The sequence below is a fragment of the Camelus dromedarius genome, chromosome 12 (assembly GCF_036321535.1).
Source record: "Camelus dromedarius isolate mCamDro1 chromosome 12, mCamDro1.pat, whole genome shotgun sequence".
NCBI classification, from domain to species: Eukaryota; Metazoa; Chordata; class Mammalia; order Artiodactyla; family Camelidae; genus Camelus; species Camelus dromedarius.
The window spans coordinates 45359435-45374211 of NC_087447.1; the positions used below are offsets into that span (position 1 = coordinate 45359435).

General features: G+C 38.1%; 1 protein-coding gene across 1 annotated transcript; it reads left to right on the top strand.

Annotated features, from left to right (window-relative positions):
- The first annotated feature begins 4215 nt into the window (after window positions 1-4215).
- Window positions 4216-5043, top strand: LOC105098014 (olfactory receptor 51B5). The gene has a single exon (XM_010990639.2). It carries the CDS (start codon window positions 4216-4218, stop codon window positions 5041-5043), a length of 828 nt encoding a protein of 275 aa, XP_010988941.2.
- Window positions 5044-14777: the final 9734 nt, after the last annotated feature.

The window sequence follows — 14777 nt, forward strand, 5'->3', positions numbered from 1 at the left end:
GTACTGAAGGATAGGACTTTAATATATGATTTTTTTTTTTAGGGGTCGGCACAATTCAATCCATAACAGCTAGTAACCGATTGATGGTTCCAGCAGGAATCATCTGGGCCTCTGACTTGCATTAACCATTACTTTAGTCCTAACAAAGCTTGACTGGAACTGAAATTTTCTTCAAGAACGGGAAATTTGTTATTCTGGTAACATATATTTATTTTCCCTTAAAACTGGTAAAAGGCAGGATGGTTTCTATAAGAGTTGAGGGGAAAATCACAAATACTATCCCTAGGTCTAGAGTGATGGGATACGCTTGGCTGAAACACTGTGCTATAATTACGTTCACTGCATTTCTAAGAAAAGAGAAAAATTCTGGCAAGATAAACAATAAAGGAATGGCGAGAACTGTAGATTTTTGGGTTCATGTGGGTTCTAGGAGAAGCTGCCTGGCTTTTACCATATTGACTTTAATCCATCTAACTTTCCAATCTCAAGCTAGCTCTGAGATAAATCAGCAGAAAATATAATTAATATTCAAAAGACCAGCCAGGAAGATGCTTAAGTTTCCTCCAGGAAACAACCTGGAAAAACTGAATTTTCAAGTAGATGTGGAGGGATACATGGCCTCCCACAGGTGATACCAGAGTCTGCTGGGGCCAAAAAGACAAGCTTTCTGACTTCTCACACATAAAGCCACCACCTGAGGCTCTGTTAGCATCACACCTTATTTGGAGAAAATGCTCTAAGACCTTGGGGAGGTCAATTTAGTATTCCATCTCCTTCACAGGAGTGGCTAAGATAGAGAAGATGTTTCTTAAGATCCCAACTGGCTGGAAAAGGAAGAACTCTAGGGAGATGCTTTCTTTATTAATAACCTCACTGACTGGGTCTCTTAGCAGTCTTTGAGAAGCAGTCAAAACCTTACTCCTCATTCTTAACAACAAGCTATGATGCATGTGAGTGGGGAAACACCCAGGAGATGCAAAATGAGGGTATCAGGAGACTCCTCTCTAAGCTGACTGGAGAGATGACAAGGGGCAGAAGGGAAGGGTATCTATAGCTCACAATTCTCAATGAGGGCACAGATCTCAGACTGAAGTTGGTAGCACTTGGGAAGAATTTTGGTCATGAGTATCTAGGACCTGCCCTGCCTTGTGGTATAAATATGGTTGACCTTCCTATATGTCTCCTATCCTTTCTAGGAGGTAAATACAGAGGCACCTCTTATTCTACCAGACTTTTAAAATGATACAGAGAAGGGTTGTGGGTGTGAATGGCATTAGGTTACCTAAATTTTGGCATACTCAACTAGAGAGTCTTCCTGTTCTATCCTCAACCTTAGGAACCTCTTTCCTTCCCTATAGTCTTTCCTCAGCTTTTGTCTCTTCCCTCAAGGTTCTTCTTTTCAGAAACCTAGAGAAGCTCCCATTAAAGGCATGAGAATTTCCTACAGCATGAAGTACAATATAGATCTGCATGCATTTCTTGGGAATAGAGAAGAGGAAACTGATTTGAAGGTTGTGGGCAAAATAGAATTGATCCCTCCACTAGTTCACTACTTGTGCTACATATTCTTTTACAAGAGGGGATTGTTACCAAATTGCAGTAAGAGATTCGGCTAAAGAATATCATTGCTGAAGGGCCAGAGAAATAAAGGGAATGAAGCTGTACTAAGAACACACAAGAGGAGCAGTGATGTGGGATTATCTTTGCATCTAGTGACTGAAGAATAAACATCTCTTATTATAGTCTCAATAAATTCTGGTTTGTCTCTCACTCCTGGGAACAGAGTAGGGAGAACGACAAGTGATTTTATCGATTTTCCATCCCTTAGGGTCAAGCCAAAAGGGTTGAATTATTGTCTTATGCCCAGTTGTCTGGCACCTCTTCACTGCTGGGAACCAGCTAGATCTCACTGGTACAGGTACAAGGTAAGATGGTTTTCTCTGAGAGCATCTCAAGAGTGGTGACTTACACTGACAAAATAACTTCAAAAAAGCATGTCTGAATGAGAATATATTTTTTTAATTTGAGAGGAAAAAACAGAACAGCTTGAAGAAACTGTTTCAGTATGTGACAGGCCAAAAAGCAGGACATGCATTTGCTCTAATTCAGTCATTTACTGATGACTCTTGACTTTTTCACAAGTAAATATACACCTCCCTCACACTAACCCTTTTGAGTAAAAGACTTTTCCATTCTCCCATTTATTCAAGCTAGAAATCTAGACTCAGTCTCATTTCAGTTTTTCCTCATTCCCATTTTTAACATATCAGCAAGTACTGATACTACCTGAAAAATGCATCCTTATCTGTGGTTAAGTTTCTTTTTTTTTTTTTTTTTTTTTTTCATTTCCACTGCTGCTGTTCTCATTAGTCACCATCACTCCTCATCTGGATTATTTCAATAGATTTCTAACTCCTTTCTTTTCTTTTATCTTTCTTGATTATCCATTCTTTACATCATAGTCCAAGTGATAATTTAAAATGCAAATCAGAATATGTCACCATCCCCTCCTCCACTGAGTTTTTAGAACTCTTCAGTGTTTTTTCCATCACATTTGTAGTAAAAACAAAATTCCTATTGTTGTCCTTAAGATCATTTGATAACTGACTGGCTGCTTGAGTTTCTGATGTTACCTGTTATCCCTCTTCTATTTGCTCACCAAGCTCCAGGCATACTAATTTTCCCCTCTCAGTAGGACAGTCTTCCTCTAGATCATCATATGGCCAGCTCTTCCTTGTTATTATTGAGGTATCAGCTCAGAGTAACCTCCTCAGAAATGCACACTCAGGTCACCCAAGATACTACACTAACCTAGATGCAGTTCTGTCCCCATCAATGTATTAAATAGTGCTGCTTTATTTTAAAATTGCACTTCTATGGATCTAAATTTTTCTTATTTATATTTAACCTAATTTATTATTTATGAGACCAGAGACTTTGTCTTATTATCATTTAATTCCAGTGCTTAAAATATCATGCCTATCACATATTGGGTGTTCAAAAAGTATTGGGTGAATTAATGTATATATGTATAATATATATAAGTATATGTACACACACATGCATGTATGTACATATGTACATGGGTGTATGTGTATATATACACATATGTATGTATGATTGATGCATATATGATATATGTATCACATATTAGGTACTTTGCTAGGTGTTAATCAAGGCAAGTAAAACAAGAAACCCATAGTCTAGTGGCAGAAGAGATGTAAAAACCTCTAACATTAACTGACACCTCTCTAAGCAGCAATAAAGCCCTCGTTTAATATTGGGTAAGACAAATTCAAAAGCCTACGGCTGGATGTAAAAAGAAGATCAAGAAGATGCTTTTTAAAATACAAATGGAGAATTTGAAAGGAGAGAAATCAGGTTCTGGGGAGTTATTTTAGTGGGCCAACAGAATAATAATGGGGAAAGAGAAAGAAGCTATGTGGAAATAAGAGAAGATGAAATTTTCAAATGAAAGGAGAAATTCTATCATGAGCCATGTCCTTGGCCGACCTAACTGTTTATTCCAGCCTGAGGGTCTATGATCATCTGAATTCCAGTTCGTTTAGGGCCATGGTAGTGAGCAGTGAGCATTTCTGTAGTGTCCAGGTGAGACTAGTAAACCCTTAAGGTAAACCCTTTAGTTTTCCAACACTAATCCACGGAATGGGAGGAAAATGTCTCTTCTTATCTGTTTGCCTTTCAGCAACAGTGGTCATGGCTCAGGTCCTCTTCTAACACTTTTTTCTCTTAGACCCTGAGACTTTTGTTGAGGATAACATGAGTTAGGAATCACTACGTGAAGGTAATTAAAACTTCAGGTAGTAGATTGGAATGAGGTTAAGTTGGGTTCCTTGAAATCCTTCAAGGATAGATTCTTCTGTAAAGTCAGCATTGTTGATGGAAATGGTTTCTCAGTTGGAGTATGCGTCAAAAACTTCCTGAGGAGTTTGTTAACACGCAAGTGACTAGGTGAATCTCCAAGGATTTGGTCCAGTAGGTAGGGGATGGTCCCTGGAAGATGCAGTTAAGAACACCAAAAATACAGGTTATCTTAAGAATATGTTTTCATAAACAAAGGCTTATATTGATGTCATTCTTGCTTTTGGGAAAGAATTCCGAGACGGTATCTTTGGAACCATACCTTGAAAGTAGAACTGCAACCCTGGGTCTTAACTGAGAAAAAAAAGAACATTTCTTCTGGATAAATCCCACATGTGGCCCAACAGCAGCTTCAATGCCTTCCTCCTGACTGGCTTTCCGGACTTGGAGGCAGCTCACCACTGGATTTCCACACCCTTCTTTTTCGTCTGCCTCTCTGTCCTTTTCAGCAATGGCACCCTTCTCTTTCTCATTAAGGAAGATCACACTCTTCATGAGCCTATGTACTACTTTTTGGCCATGCTGGCAGACACAGACCTTGGGCTGACCTTGACTACGATGCCCACGGTGCTGGGAGTCCTCTGGCTGGATCACAGGGAGACTGGAAACGTAGCCTGCTTTTCTCAAGCCTACTTTATACACTCACTTTCCTTTGTAGAATCTGGCGTTTTGCTTGCTATGTCCTATGATCGTTTCATTGCCATTCGAAACCCCCTTAGGTATATGTCTATACTCACTAATAACCGAGTGGTGAAGATTGGGCTGGGAGTTCTGATGAGGGGGTTTGTATCTGTGGTCCCCCCAATCTTACCCCTTTACTTTTTCCCCTATTGCCATTCCTCTGTCCTTTCTCATGCATTCTGCCTTCACCAGGATGTCATCAAACTGGCCTGTGCTGACACTACCTTCAATCGACTGTATCCAGTTGTGCTTGTAGTTCTTATCTTTGTGCTGGATTCTCTGATTATTCTCATCTCCTATGTGTTGATACTCAAGAGTGTTCTGAGCATTGCCTCCAGAGAAGAGAGGGTCAAGGCCCTCAACACCTGTGTATCCCATATCTGCTGTGTCCTGGTTTTCTATGTCACAGTGATTGGGTTGTCTCTGATTCATCGGTTTGGGAAGCAGGTTCCACATATTGTCCACCTCGTTATGAGTTAAGTCTATTTTCTGTTCCCTCCATTAATGAACCCTATAATCTACAGTGCCAAGACCAAGCAGATCCAGAGTGGCATTCTTCGCCTTTTTACCACCCATAGAGCTGGAGCCTGATCTCTGACCATCGTAGTTTCTCACATGGAATGTAAGAGCTCTGTTTTTTTTTGGCAGGGGATCAAAGGAGGCTCAAATCAAACACCCATGATCAGATCTCTTGGTAAAATAATTGTCAAAGTAAAGCTACAAATGGCCCAAGGGATCTCCTTAAGCCCAGGTCTATGGCCTAGTCTAGTTTGTGCAATTAAAAGAAAAAAATCTATAAACCAAATATCACTAAAATTCTTGTGATAACAATGCCTCAGATGTTTATAGATGTGTCTATAATGTAACTAAAATATATTGATTTGGGGTTTGAAAGGTGGCAGATAGGAACAGAGTTCTAATGATGTAAGTTGATTTGGGTGAATCAAAGTAAAGTTTGGTCTATTTATAGCCAATCCAATCTCTAACTGTCATGAACTCCACCACAGAAATCCACACAAACCATGGAAATCTATATGTTTGGTCACTGAAGCAGGAATTTCCCTGAAAAGAAGTATGAATTCTTCCTTGAACACTGTTGTAATCACTTATCATTCCAATTATGCCACTGGTTCCTTCCTCCTCCCTTAAGTGATCATGACTTTATTTCAAGAACCATGAGTTTATATTTATTTTCCAAGGCACTATCTACTTATAAAAATATTGTTTCCAAGTCAGTATCTACTTAAGAAAAAAATTTCTCACTGATTAGAGGAACTATGGATAAATGAGAAGAAATAGACACAGCATCTCCTTCCACCTTGGTCCTCATTCTTATCCTGCCACCCCAGTCTTTAGCTCTGATGATGGCGCCATCTCCAGGGCATGTACCAGTGGCTCACGAGTCTGTCGAGTGGAAGAGGTAGTTCCTTTTCCCTCCTTTTGCTATGAACAAAGCCTGAGGGACTGAAGCAACAGGTTTCCACATTTTTTTTGGAAAATAGTTGTTCTCTATACATGTACATATCCTGACTCCACTTTATAAGTGTGAGTTTCTCAAGGAATAGGATATTATTCTTATTTGATTGAAAATTTCTGATGAGTTAGAAAGGGACTTGTGACTTGTTAAAATATCTTCAATGGGTAGAGGCTATTCTTTATTGCATTTCAGTAAAAACAGAAAAAAGCTAGAAAAGCTAGATGAGTCAGGAGACAGATTACAGACGACGTCATTGGTGTCATTGGTGCTCTGTGTAGATCACTTTACAGGACTGTGCACCCACCCCTTGCTCCTGTGAGTGCTGGCTGCTCTCTGCAGGTGATTATTTTCAACTCAGCTGGAAACGTCTTGCCAAGGTTACAGCTCCTGGTCCCCAGGAAGCAAGTCGTAGACATATACGGACCCTCTTGCCTTCTGAAGTGAAACTCCAGCAAGGATTATGTCTTTGCTGATCACCTTCCCTTGTCTGCCCTGTTTTTTCTCACTCCCTGTCTCCTAAGAGCATTCATTAATAAACTACATACATCTGAATTCCTGTCTCAGGCTTTGTTTATAAGCAGTCCAACATAAAACACCTACAACTCTCATTTCTTTCCTATTTTATCAAGAAATTTATTTGTGAAAGGACTGAGCTTATAAAAAGGGAGTAACTGTATGTTTTACTCTTTTTTTGTCTCTCTCTTTTTATCCTCTGTAACATCTAAGTAACAGAGTATGAATACTAAATTGGGAATGTAGTGTCAGAGTGATGGTAACTCATGTCCTGTTATCAATTTCCATGAAACCAAACATGTCCCTCAATGCCTCCTATTCTATTCACCCACCCACAGCTTATTTTATTCATAATAATATCATGAAATAGATATTATCAACATTAATCTATAGATGAGGGATCTGAAGATAAGAAAAGGTAACTACCACATTCAAAGACATAAATTTATCAGCAGTATAGTTGTGATTCAAATCCACATCTTCTAATTCTAAGGCCAGTGTAAACAGTACTCCACTGAAATAGTCTGTCTTCAGTGTACTCTCTTTTCCCTCCTGAACTCTACTGTGCTTATGGAAGCAGTGCCTACTCCCTTCTGAGCATTTCTCCTCCTTCTCCTCCAAAAATGTGGTTCCTTGTAGGAGCTGATATTTTCCATTATATCTCCAAACCCCTATTCCCTGCCAAGTAAAGCCAGTCAAAAATCTTTTTCAGAATTTTTCAAAATAAAATCATGAAAAAGAGTTATGCTTTCATGATTACAGAAGTAGTAAGATGAAATGTCTAGAATTGTTAATAGTCATGTTTTCCATCAGGTGAGTGATCTCAGACTATAATACGCATTTAGAGTAAATTACATATAAGGAAATGAAAAATCCCTAGGAACCCTAAAGCCCCTGGCTCCATATTTTCCTGAGGCTCAGTGACAAGCAGCTCAATCTCCCCTTTAATTCCACAGCCTGATAAAGACCTCCCTTGTCATTTTATTTTATTTTGTTCAAACTGGCTCTAGCTGGGTTTCAGTCACTTATAACCAAAATAGTACTAATAATATAATAATTATACCATCTCAGTTACAATATGTGAATCTGCTCCAAAGAAGATTTAGAAACTTTAAATAGTTTTAGAAAACTGTCTATTTTCCCAAAATACAAGAAATGAAAGCTAAAAAATGTCAGGAAAACAAGTCTGGCTACCATCTGATCAATGATTTATGATGTGATTGTCCTTGTATAGGAAATCCATTTCTTATTTGAAAGCAATTGAAGAAATACATTCACTAAGAGGCTGTGGGGTTAAAAAAAAAAAAAGGAACTGGACAAGCAGGGGGAGAGATTAGATCAAAGGAGGACCTCTGTTTATCTACACAGAACTGCAAATGGCTGAGATCCTTCTACATATTTATTTCTCTTCAAGATCCATTTTGTCAATCAACATAAGCCCAACATTTCCTTGGATGCATGTCATTATCATCACAATGTTTAGAGTTTTCTATAGATCTCATACAGGTCTTCCTGTAGTATAACATGTCAGGCACCATTAGCAACTTATTTGTAACAGTATCTCCCAAGAAACACTGCTATATGTTTTGTATTTACAAACAGGGTAGACTTCAGAGTGGTTCACTGGACCACCATACTAACACACCAGTGAACCTCCATACAGAGCAAGTCTGTAATTTAGCTTATGATAATCGAAACTTTAAAAAATATATGGGGAATAAATTCATGATGAATGAATTCACAACTGCCTGTTGAGATGAATAAAGAACATGTAGACACAGGAGATATAAGGTATATAAGAGTATATACTGGGGAAAAAAAATGTCTTTTCAAGTATCAGCCTCTGTCTTGCAAAGAGTATTACAGTTATACAAGCATGGGTTTGCAGGGATAATTTGCCATAAGAATAGTGAATTTGAGTTAGGAAATGACAGGCTAAGTGTGCATTTTGGTGGATGAAAGAAACCAGTCTTTAAAATGATCAGAAAGTGAGAAATACTAGAGATACACTGAAAAAGCACAGTGTGACATAATAAATCAGCAGATTATTCTTTTTCCAAATACAAAACGAACTCATGCTACGTGAGAGGCAGATGAATTTCATTCAGTTAATGAACACGTAATCGTGGGTTTCTTCTCAGGAGATGCAGATTTTTATAGAGCAAATTTAAGGTGATATATTTAAAGACACTTATTAGATATTATGAGCATTAAATTAGATAGTCAGAGTGATTAGAAATGTTAAAAGGATCCAGGGGTCTCTATATCCAATAAAAGAATGTCAGCTAATTCTATTTTATAGGCTAAATCCTCAGACAGCAACATTGTGATGAATAAGCTCCTGTTAGACAAAATCCACTTAGGAAATTTGGGAGTTTATGTCCTTAGATTTCTAGTGCTTATCACCCAGCTGGCAGGTGGCATGGCAGTGAATAGTAAAGAGGCACCATAAAAATGCATAAGATGAGATGGACTCTTCAGAGGAAAAATGTAAAAGCTGGGAAATGCACAGACTAGTGTGGAATGCTCTAGGCTGACAGATAATAGAATCAAACTCCATAAAAAAAGGGAGGCTGATAAATGTTAACACAGTCTTGCTCAACAAATAGCTAAATTCCCCAGGATAAAGACTTCCCTGAATCTTTAGTGATGGTATCTAGAATGCCTGTATTTACCTTGACATATATCTTATATAATATGGGTCAGGAATTGGACCTAAGCTGTGTGGCACCAGAGCTCAGACTTAGAGCCAAGGAATGACAAATCCAGGTGAAAATATAGTAAGGTATCTGTAATACTGTGGCTGCCTGAATATCTTCAAAATATACATTCTTCATGAAGACTGAGCTCTGTGACCCAGAAGAAGACAGGCACTGACTGGATAACTTTTGTCAGAAAGGAAGACTCTCATTACATGAAATGGGAAGTCCTTCCAAGTCTGAGAGATTATGCTGCTCTGATTCTCCATTTCATAGGAAGTAGAAGTATAAAAGGAATCGTAAAGGGAATGAATACAGTTTCATAAAACACATAAAACACTGAGCCATAAACGGGTACTTCAGGGAATGGCAGACACTGTTGGTGCCCTGCCCACTTCCTGCCAGTGCCCCCAGACCTGGCTGCTTCGAGTGATGGTTACTAAGGGCTAATAGCCTCTCTCATTCTCCAGAGACTTGTCCTGGGCTTCACCTGGGAAGTTATCCTAACCCTGGGGCATTTTGCAGCACATGACTTTATATCTGTTCTAGAGAAAGTGATGATGGCAGGAATGGTGTTATACTATTTTGCTCCCGCAAATCAAGCCACCCCTAAATTGTGCTTAGTGCAAAGAGGTTTCACACACAAGGACATTCAGACTCAAGCCATTCACAGAGACCGACTCCTAACCATGACTCCCAAGTCCTACTGAATTTCAGAAAGACTGATGAGCAAGGAGAGCTTAGGAAGAACTTAACTGAATTTGAAACGTCAGGAGCCGAAATGTGACCTGCATGTTGGACGGCACAGTGCTCATCTTCATTTCAAAGTCTCAGGATTAGGCCAGGCTCCAGGATAGATTTAGGAGACAAGGCTAAGATGAAACAATAAAGTCCTTCAGATCCTCATCTCTGCCAGACCTCGAGTACAGTCCTTTCTACTCAAGTGCAAATTATCAGAGAAAGTCAAGGATGGAAAGGGTACCTTTATCATGTCTACTACTTCATCTTACTATTTGATACTTAAAGTAAAAGAAGATTTTTCACTTGAATTGTGCTTGAGGCAAGAATGATAACCTCTGGGTATGACCAAGAGACAGACAAATGGCTCACTGCATCAAAAAATTTATCAGCAATTGCACTCATTTGTGAGAAATTATTACTTCAAGAACATATATGTCAAGTACTATAATGAGTGACCTCATTTGAAACCAAAGAAAGGTAATCATCAGGGAATTTTCAAGCTTCATCTAAGTTTAGTGACCTCACTTGATCCAGGATTTAGGAATGACAAAATCAAATGTTGTTTTGATGGTATTTTCTCTGTTGAGGTGGAGATCAGAAAGGACAAAGGTGATTTGACAGCATGACTTCCATCTGCTAGCTGAAGCTATAATTCTGCTTTCTGTCTGCAATGAAAATGTGGAGTTATAGGACAGAGTTCTGGAGGCTAACCTCCTTCTCCAGAGGAGGCTAGGAAGAGATACCTCAGAAGCCTAATTGTCAGTAGCCAGAGGGACCATGGGGAACCATTTTTTCTATACAAATAATTTCACCAGTGAATCCTGTTAGCAGTCTTCAAAGATAATATTTGCACCAGACTCTACATCAAAATTCATGAATTATCTTTCCCCTTAATTCCTGATGCCCCAGGTAAGGCTCTAGTGACCCTGGGAAAATGGAATGGAGATAACAGAGAGGAAAATAAAGCTGATTGCTTTTCGTGGACTGCTCTTCCTTCAAGTACATGTTGCAGGAAGGTAAATAGAACACTGAGTGTAGCTGTTTGCTTTTATAGACTCTATCCAGGGTAACATTTAAAGTTCAACTCCCTAGACAGTACTAGCTTTCAGAGATAAGAGGTGATTTTTCTTTTTTTTAAATTTTTTGTCATGGTGCTTATATAAATAATCAAGAGATCCAGGTTCCTACCTAGACCTTCTTGTTATCCCAGGACTATTAAGACATTTTTCCTACAATGCTATATTATTTTGAAGAGGCAGGAAGGGGAAGAGAGACTGACGTTGAGTTGAATGTAGAGGGCGGGGTCATCAGGACACATGGAAGTCTCTATATTACATCATCTCCTCCTCTCGGTGTGTTCTCCATGTTCAGTTTTCTTTCTGTCACATCTCCCTATGTTACCTTTCTGCTCTTTCTTCTCCTGTGTGCCTTTTGCCTTCAGTGATATGACTGATTCTCAGTTATGACAGAACCTTTGTGTGTGCTCTGAACTCAATGCCTGTCCTTAAGAGCTGCTATTCCATTAAGGCTTGGAAATGATCATTAGATAAGGGCTCCACTGGGAAAGACAGAGTTGGATCTGATAAGTCATGTCCACTTTTGGGGAAAACTTGGAGTCTGGAGGGTCTGATGATGACTAAATATGCAGTTTGTTGGTGAGTTCTTGGTGAATCTTAATTGGACATTTGTTAGGGAAAAAGCAGTGTGTGGGTCAGTCAACTTATACATTAGCCAATTACAGTACCACTATCATTTGGAAGTCAATGTCATTACATAAATCAGTTTAATCATCAGTATACTATCCACTAGTGCATCAGTGTTTTAATAATAAGGTAATTAAAATTTCATAAATGATCTGACAGTCAGTATGTCAAAATCTGTCATTAGTTCCAGGAGGATTGATGTGTTGATAGAGCAGTTCAGGAAGATAAGCGATGTTAGCACTGAATTGGGAGTACATCATGCTTTAATTAGAATGAGTTAATTAGAGCCACTAGATCTGAGAGACAGGTAATAATGTGAAAGGCAACAGACAACATTTTGTGTTAAGTTTAGTTCTGAAGATTGGTAAATGTAGAAAAGGTATCTGGGACTTAGCTAGAGGGAGAGGGCAAAGTGAGGGATATGATTGTAATAAACCCAAGAAAAGTGTAATGGGTGTAAGAAGAAAGAAACAGGAAAATGATAGGATGGAGATGACATCCAACTGAATCTTAGGTGCATGAGCAAGAGAGGCAGAAGCCACCAGAGGCACCCAGCCAAGGCCACCCAAAACTACCTGAAGCATGCATACGAGTTAAAAACAAATGTGCAATGTTGTAAGCCATTGAAGCCATATAGGCTTTTGTCATGTGGTAATTTTGTGCTAATATCTAACTGGCATACATAAACTCTCTAAATATTACTTTATCAATAATAAGATCTAGATAATAGCAATCCCTACTGTATTTGTTTTCTGTTGCTGTTTAATGAATTACGACAAACTGTGCTGTTTAAAGCAAAACTCATTTATATCACAGTTTTGTATGTCAGAATTCTAGTAGGTTTGATCAGGTTCTCTATTTAGGATATCCTAAGGCCAAAATCAAGGTGAGGGCTGGGCTAGGCTCTTATATGTAGAGTCTGGAGAAGAATCCACTTTCAAACTCATTCATAATGTTGGCAAAATTCAGTTCCTTGTGGCAATAAGTATGAGGTCCCTGCTTTTTGCAGACTGTCAGCTGTCACCCTCTCTCTGCAACAAGAAGCCGCCTAAATTCCTTCTTAGGTGGCCTCTCACATCCTCAAACCAGTAACTATCTGTCAAATTCTCAAATTTGAATCACTTTAGGTCTTTGTTCCATCACTAGTCTGTATAAACACTATGATTTTAAAGGCTCACATGATTAGATTGTCTGCTCATAATCTCCCTTTGATAAACTCAAAGTCAACTAATCAGTAATCTTTTTCTTTTGAGTAGTATTTAATATTTGAAAAAATATATTTCTATTTAATTTAATTTATTTTTTAATAATTTTTAGGACCAAAGAGATTTTTTTTGTTTTTAAAAAATATTTTTTTTTTGGTGTGGGGATGTGATCAGGTTTGTTTGTTTGTTTGTTTGTTTACTTACTTGCTTATTTATTTAAATAGAGGTGCTGGGGATTGAACCTAGGACCTCGTGCATGTGCATGCTAGGCTTGCTCTCTACCACTGAGTTATATCCTCCCTCGGATCAGTAAACTTAATTACATCTATATAATACATTTAAGTTTCCTCCATGATTTTTCATGGCTTGACAGCTCTTTTTTTTTTTAAGTGCCAAATACTATTCCATTGTCTGGATATACCTATACCACATGTATTTATCTATCCACCTATTGAAGGGCATCTTGTTTACTTCTGAGTTTTGATAATTATGAATAAAGCTGCTGTAAACATCTGATTGCAGGTTCTTGTGAAGACAAAAGTTTTCAACTCTTCTGGATAAACACAAAGGAGCACTACTGTTGGACTGTATGGTAGGAGTATGTTTAGTTTTGTAAGAAATCTCCAAACTCTTTCAAAGTGGCTGTACTCTTTTGTGTTTCCACCAGCAGTGTGAGAGAATTCCTGTTGCTCTGTATTCTCACCAGCTTTTGGTGTTATCAGTGTTCAAGATTTTGGCCATTCTAATGTGTGTGAATATCTGCCTTTTTACTAATATATTCACTGCATTTAGCACACAACTATGAGATTTAAAGGAGTAAGAAATATCAAATCATTGCATAACAGAGACAAGTATGATTGCCATGAATTAAAATTTAGAAATTAAAAAAATGAATCACTTCCAAGTTTCTATCTCTTGTCTTCTGGAGACAAATGCAATGCTTTCTAGAAGCAAAAAGCTATAAACTCCGTAAGTTTAGTACTAGAACAACCCCATGAGGTAGCAGGTACCTGGACAGACTTCAGGCATCCCTCTTTGAAGCTCCTTGAGTGGGTTGGTCCTGTGGGATTCTATAATATGCTTATCCATACAAAGAATTACAATGTGAGCTTCAATTCAAGTAAAGATGGCATATGTTTGTTACTCACAAGATCATGAGGTTTGCATCCTTAATGTTCAGTCTAGGACTTCATTTATGTAGGGAACATCAACTTCTACTTACTGAATCAATGAGCACATAGTATAAATGGTGGATCCAAAATGAAAGTGCTGACCTCTTTCCTACAATATAAAATATGCTCACAATAGAGAGAAGAAGAAACTAGAAGACAAAACTAGAAATCAACAAAATGTCTTGGATTTCAGGTGAGATCAGGTCAGACATTCAGATAAGCTCTAATAGAGGAGTCTGACCAAGATAATGAGCTATTAGAAAATATTAGAAGCAGAGGACTAGGGTGAGAAATTTATGAAGGAAGGATACAAGTTAGGCAAAATTCTGTACAGGTGCTGTGATTTATTATTTTTCAAATGAGATGGCAAAAATAATTTTATGGTCTAAGAAGTGTACTATATAGCTTGTGGTTAGCTTGAGTTAGGAATTTCTGTAAGTATAAACTACATTCTGAATTTTGAAAAATTAGTATGGTAAAATGTAAAATATTTTGGGTATGATTTTTGTACTGATTACATTTTGAAATGATAATATTTTGGCTATAGCAGATAAAATATATATTAAAAGTATTTATAACTATACTTTTTACGCTTTTTAATGTGGCTGCTAGAAAGTTTAAAATCATGTATGTGGCTTAAATTGCATTTCTACTGGGCAGGAAATTTAGAGAAAGCTTTATTTTTTTCATCTCAGGGACCCACC

Bases quoted from the DNA above. Each gene is read 5' to 3' on its own strand.
- LOC105098014 (XM_010990639.2), top strand. From the start codon at position 4,216: ATGTGGCCCAACAGCAGCTTCAATGCCTTCCTCCTGACTGGCTTTCCG.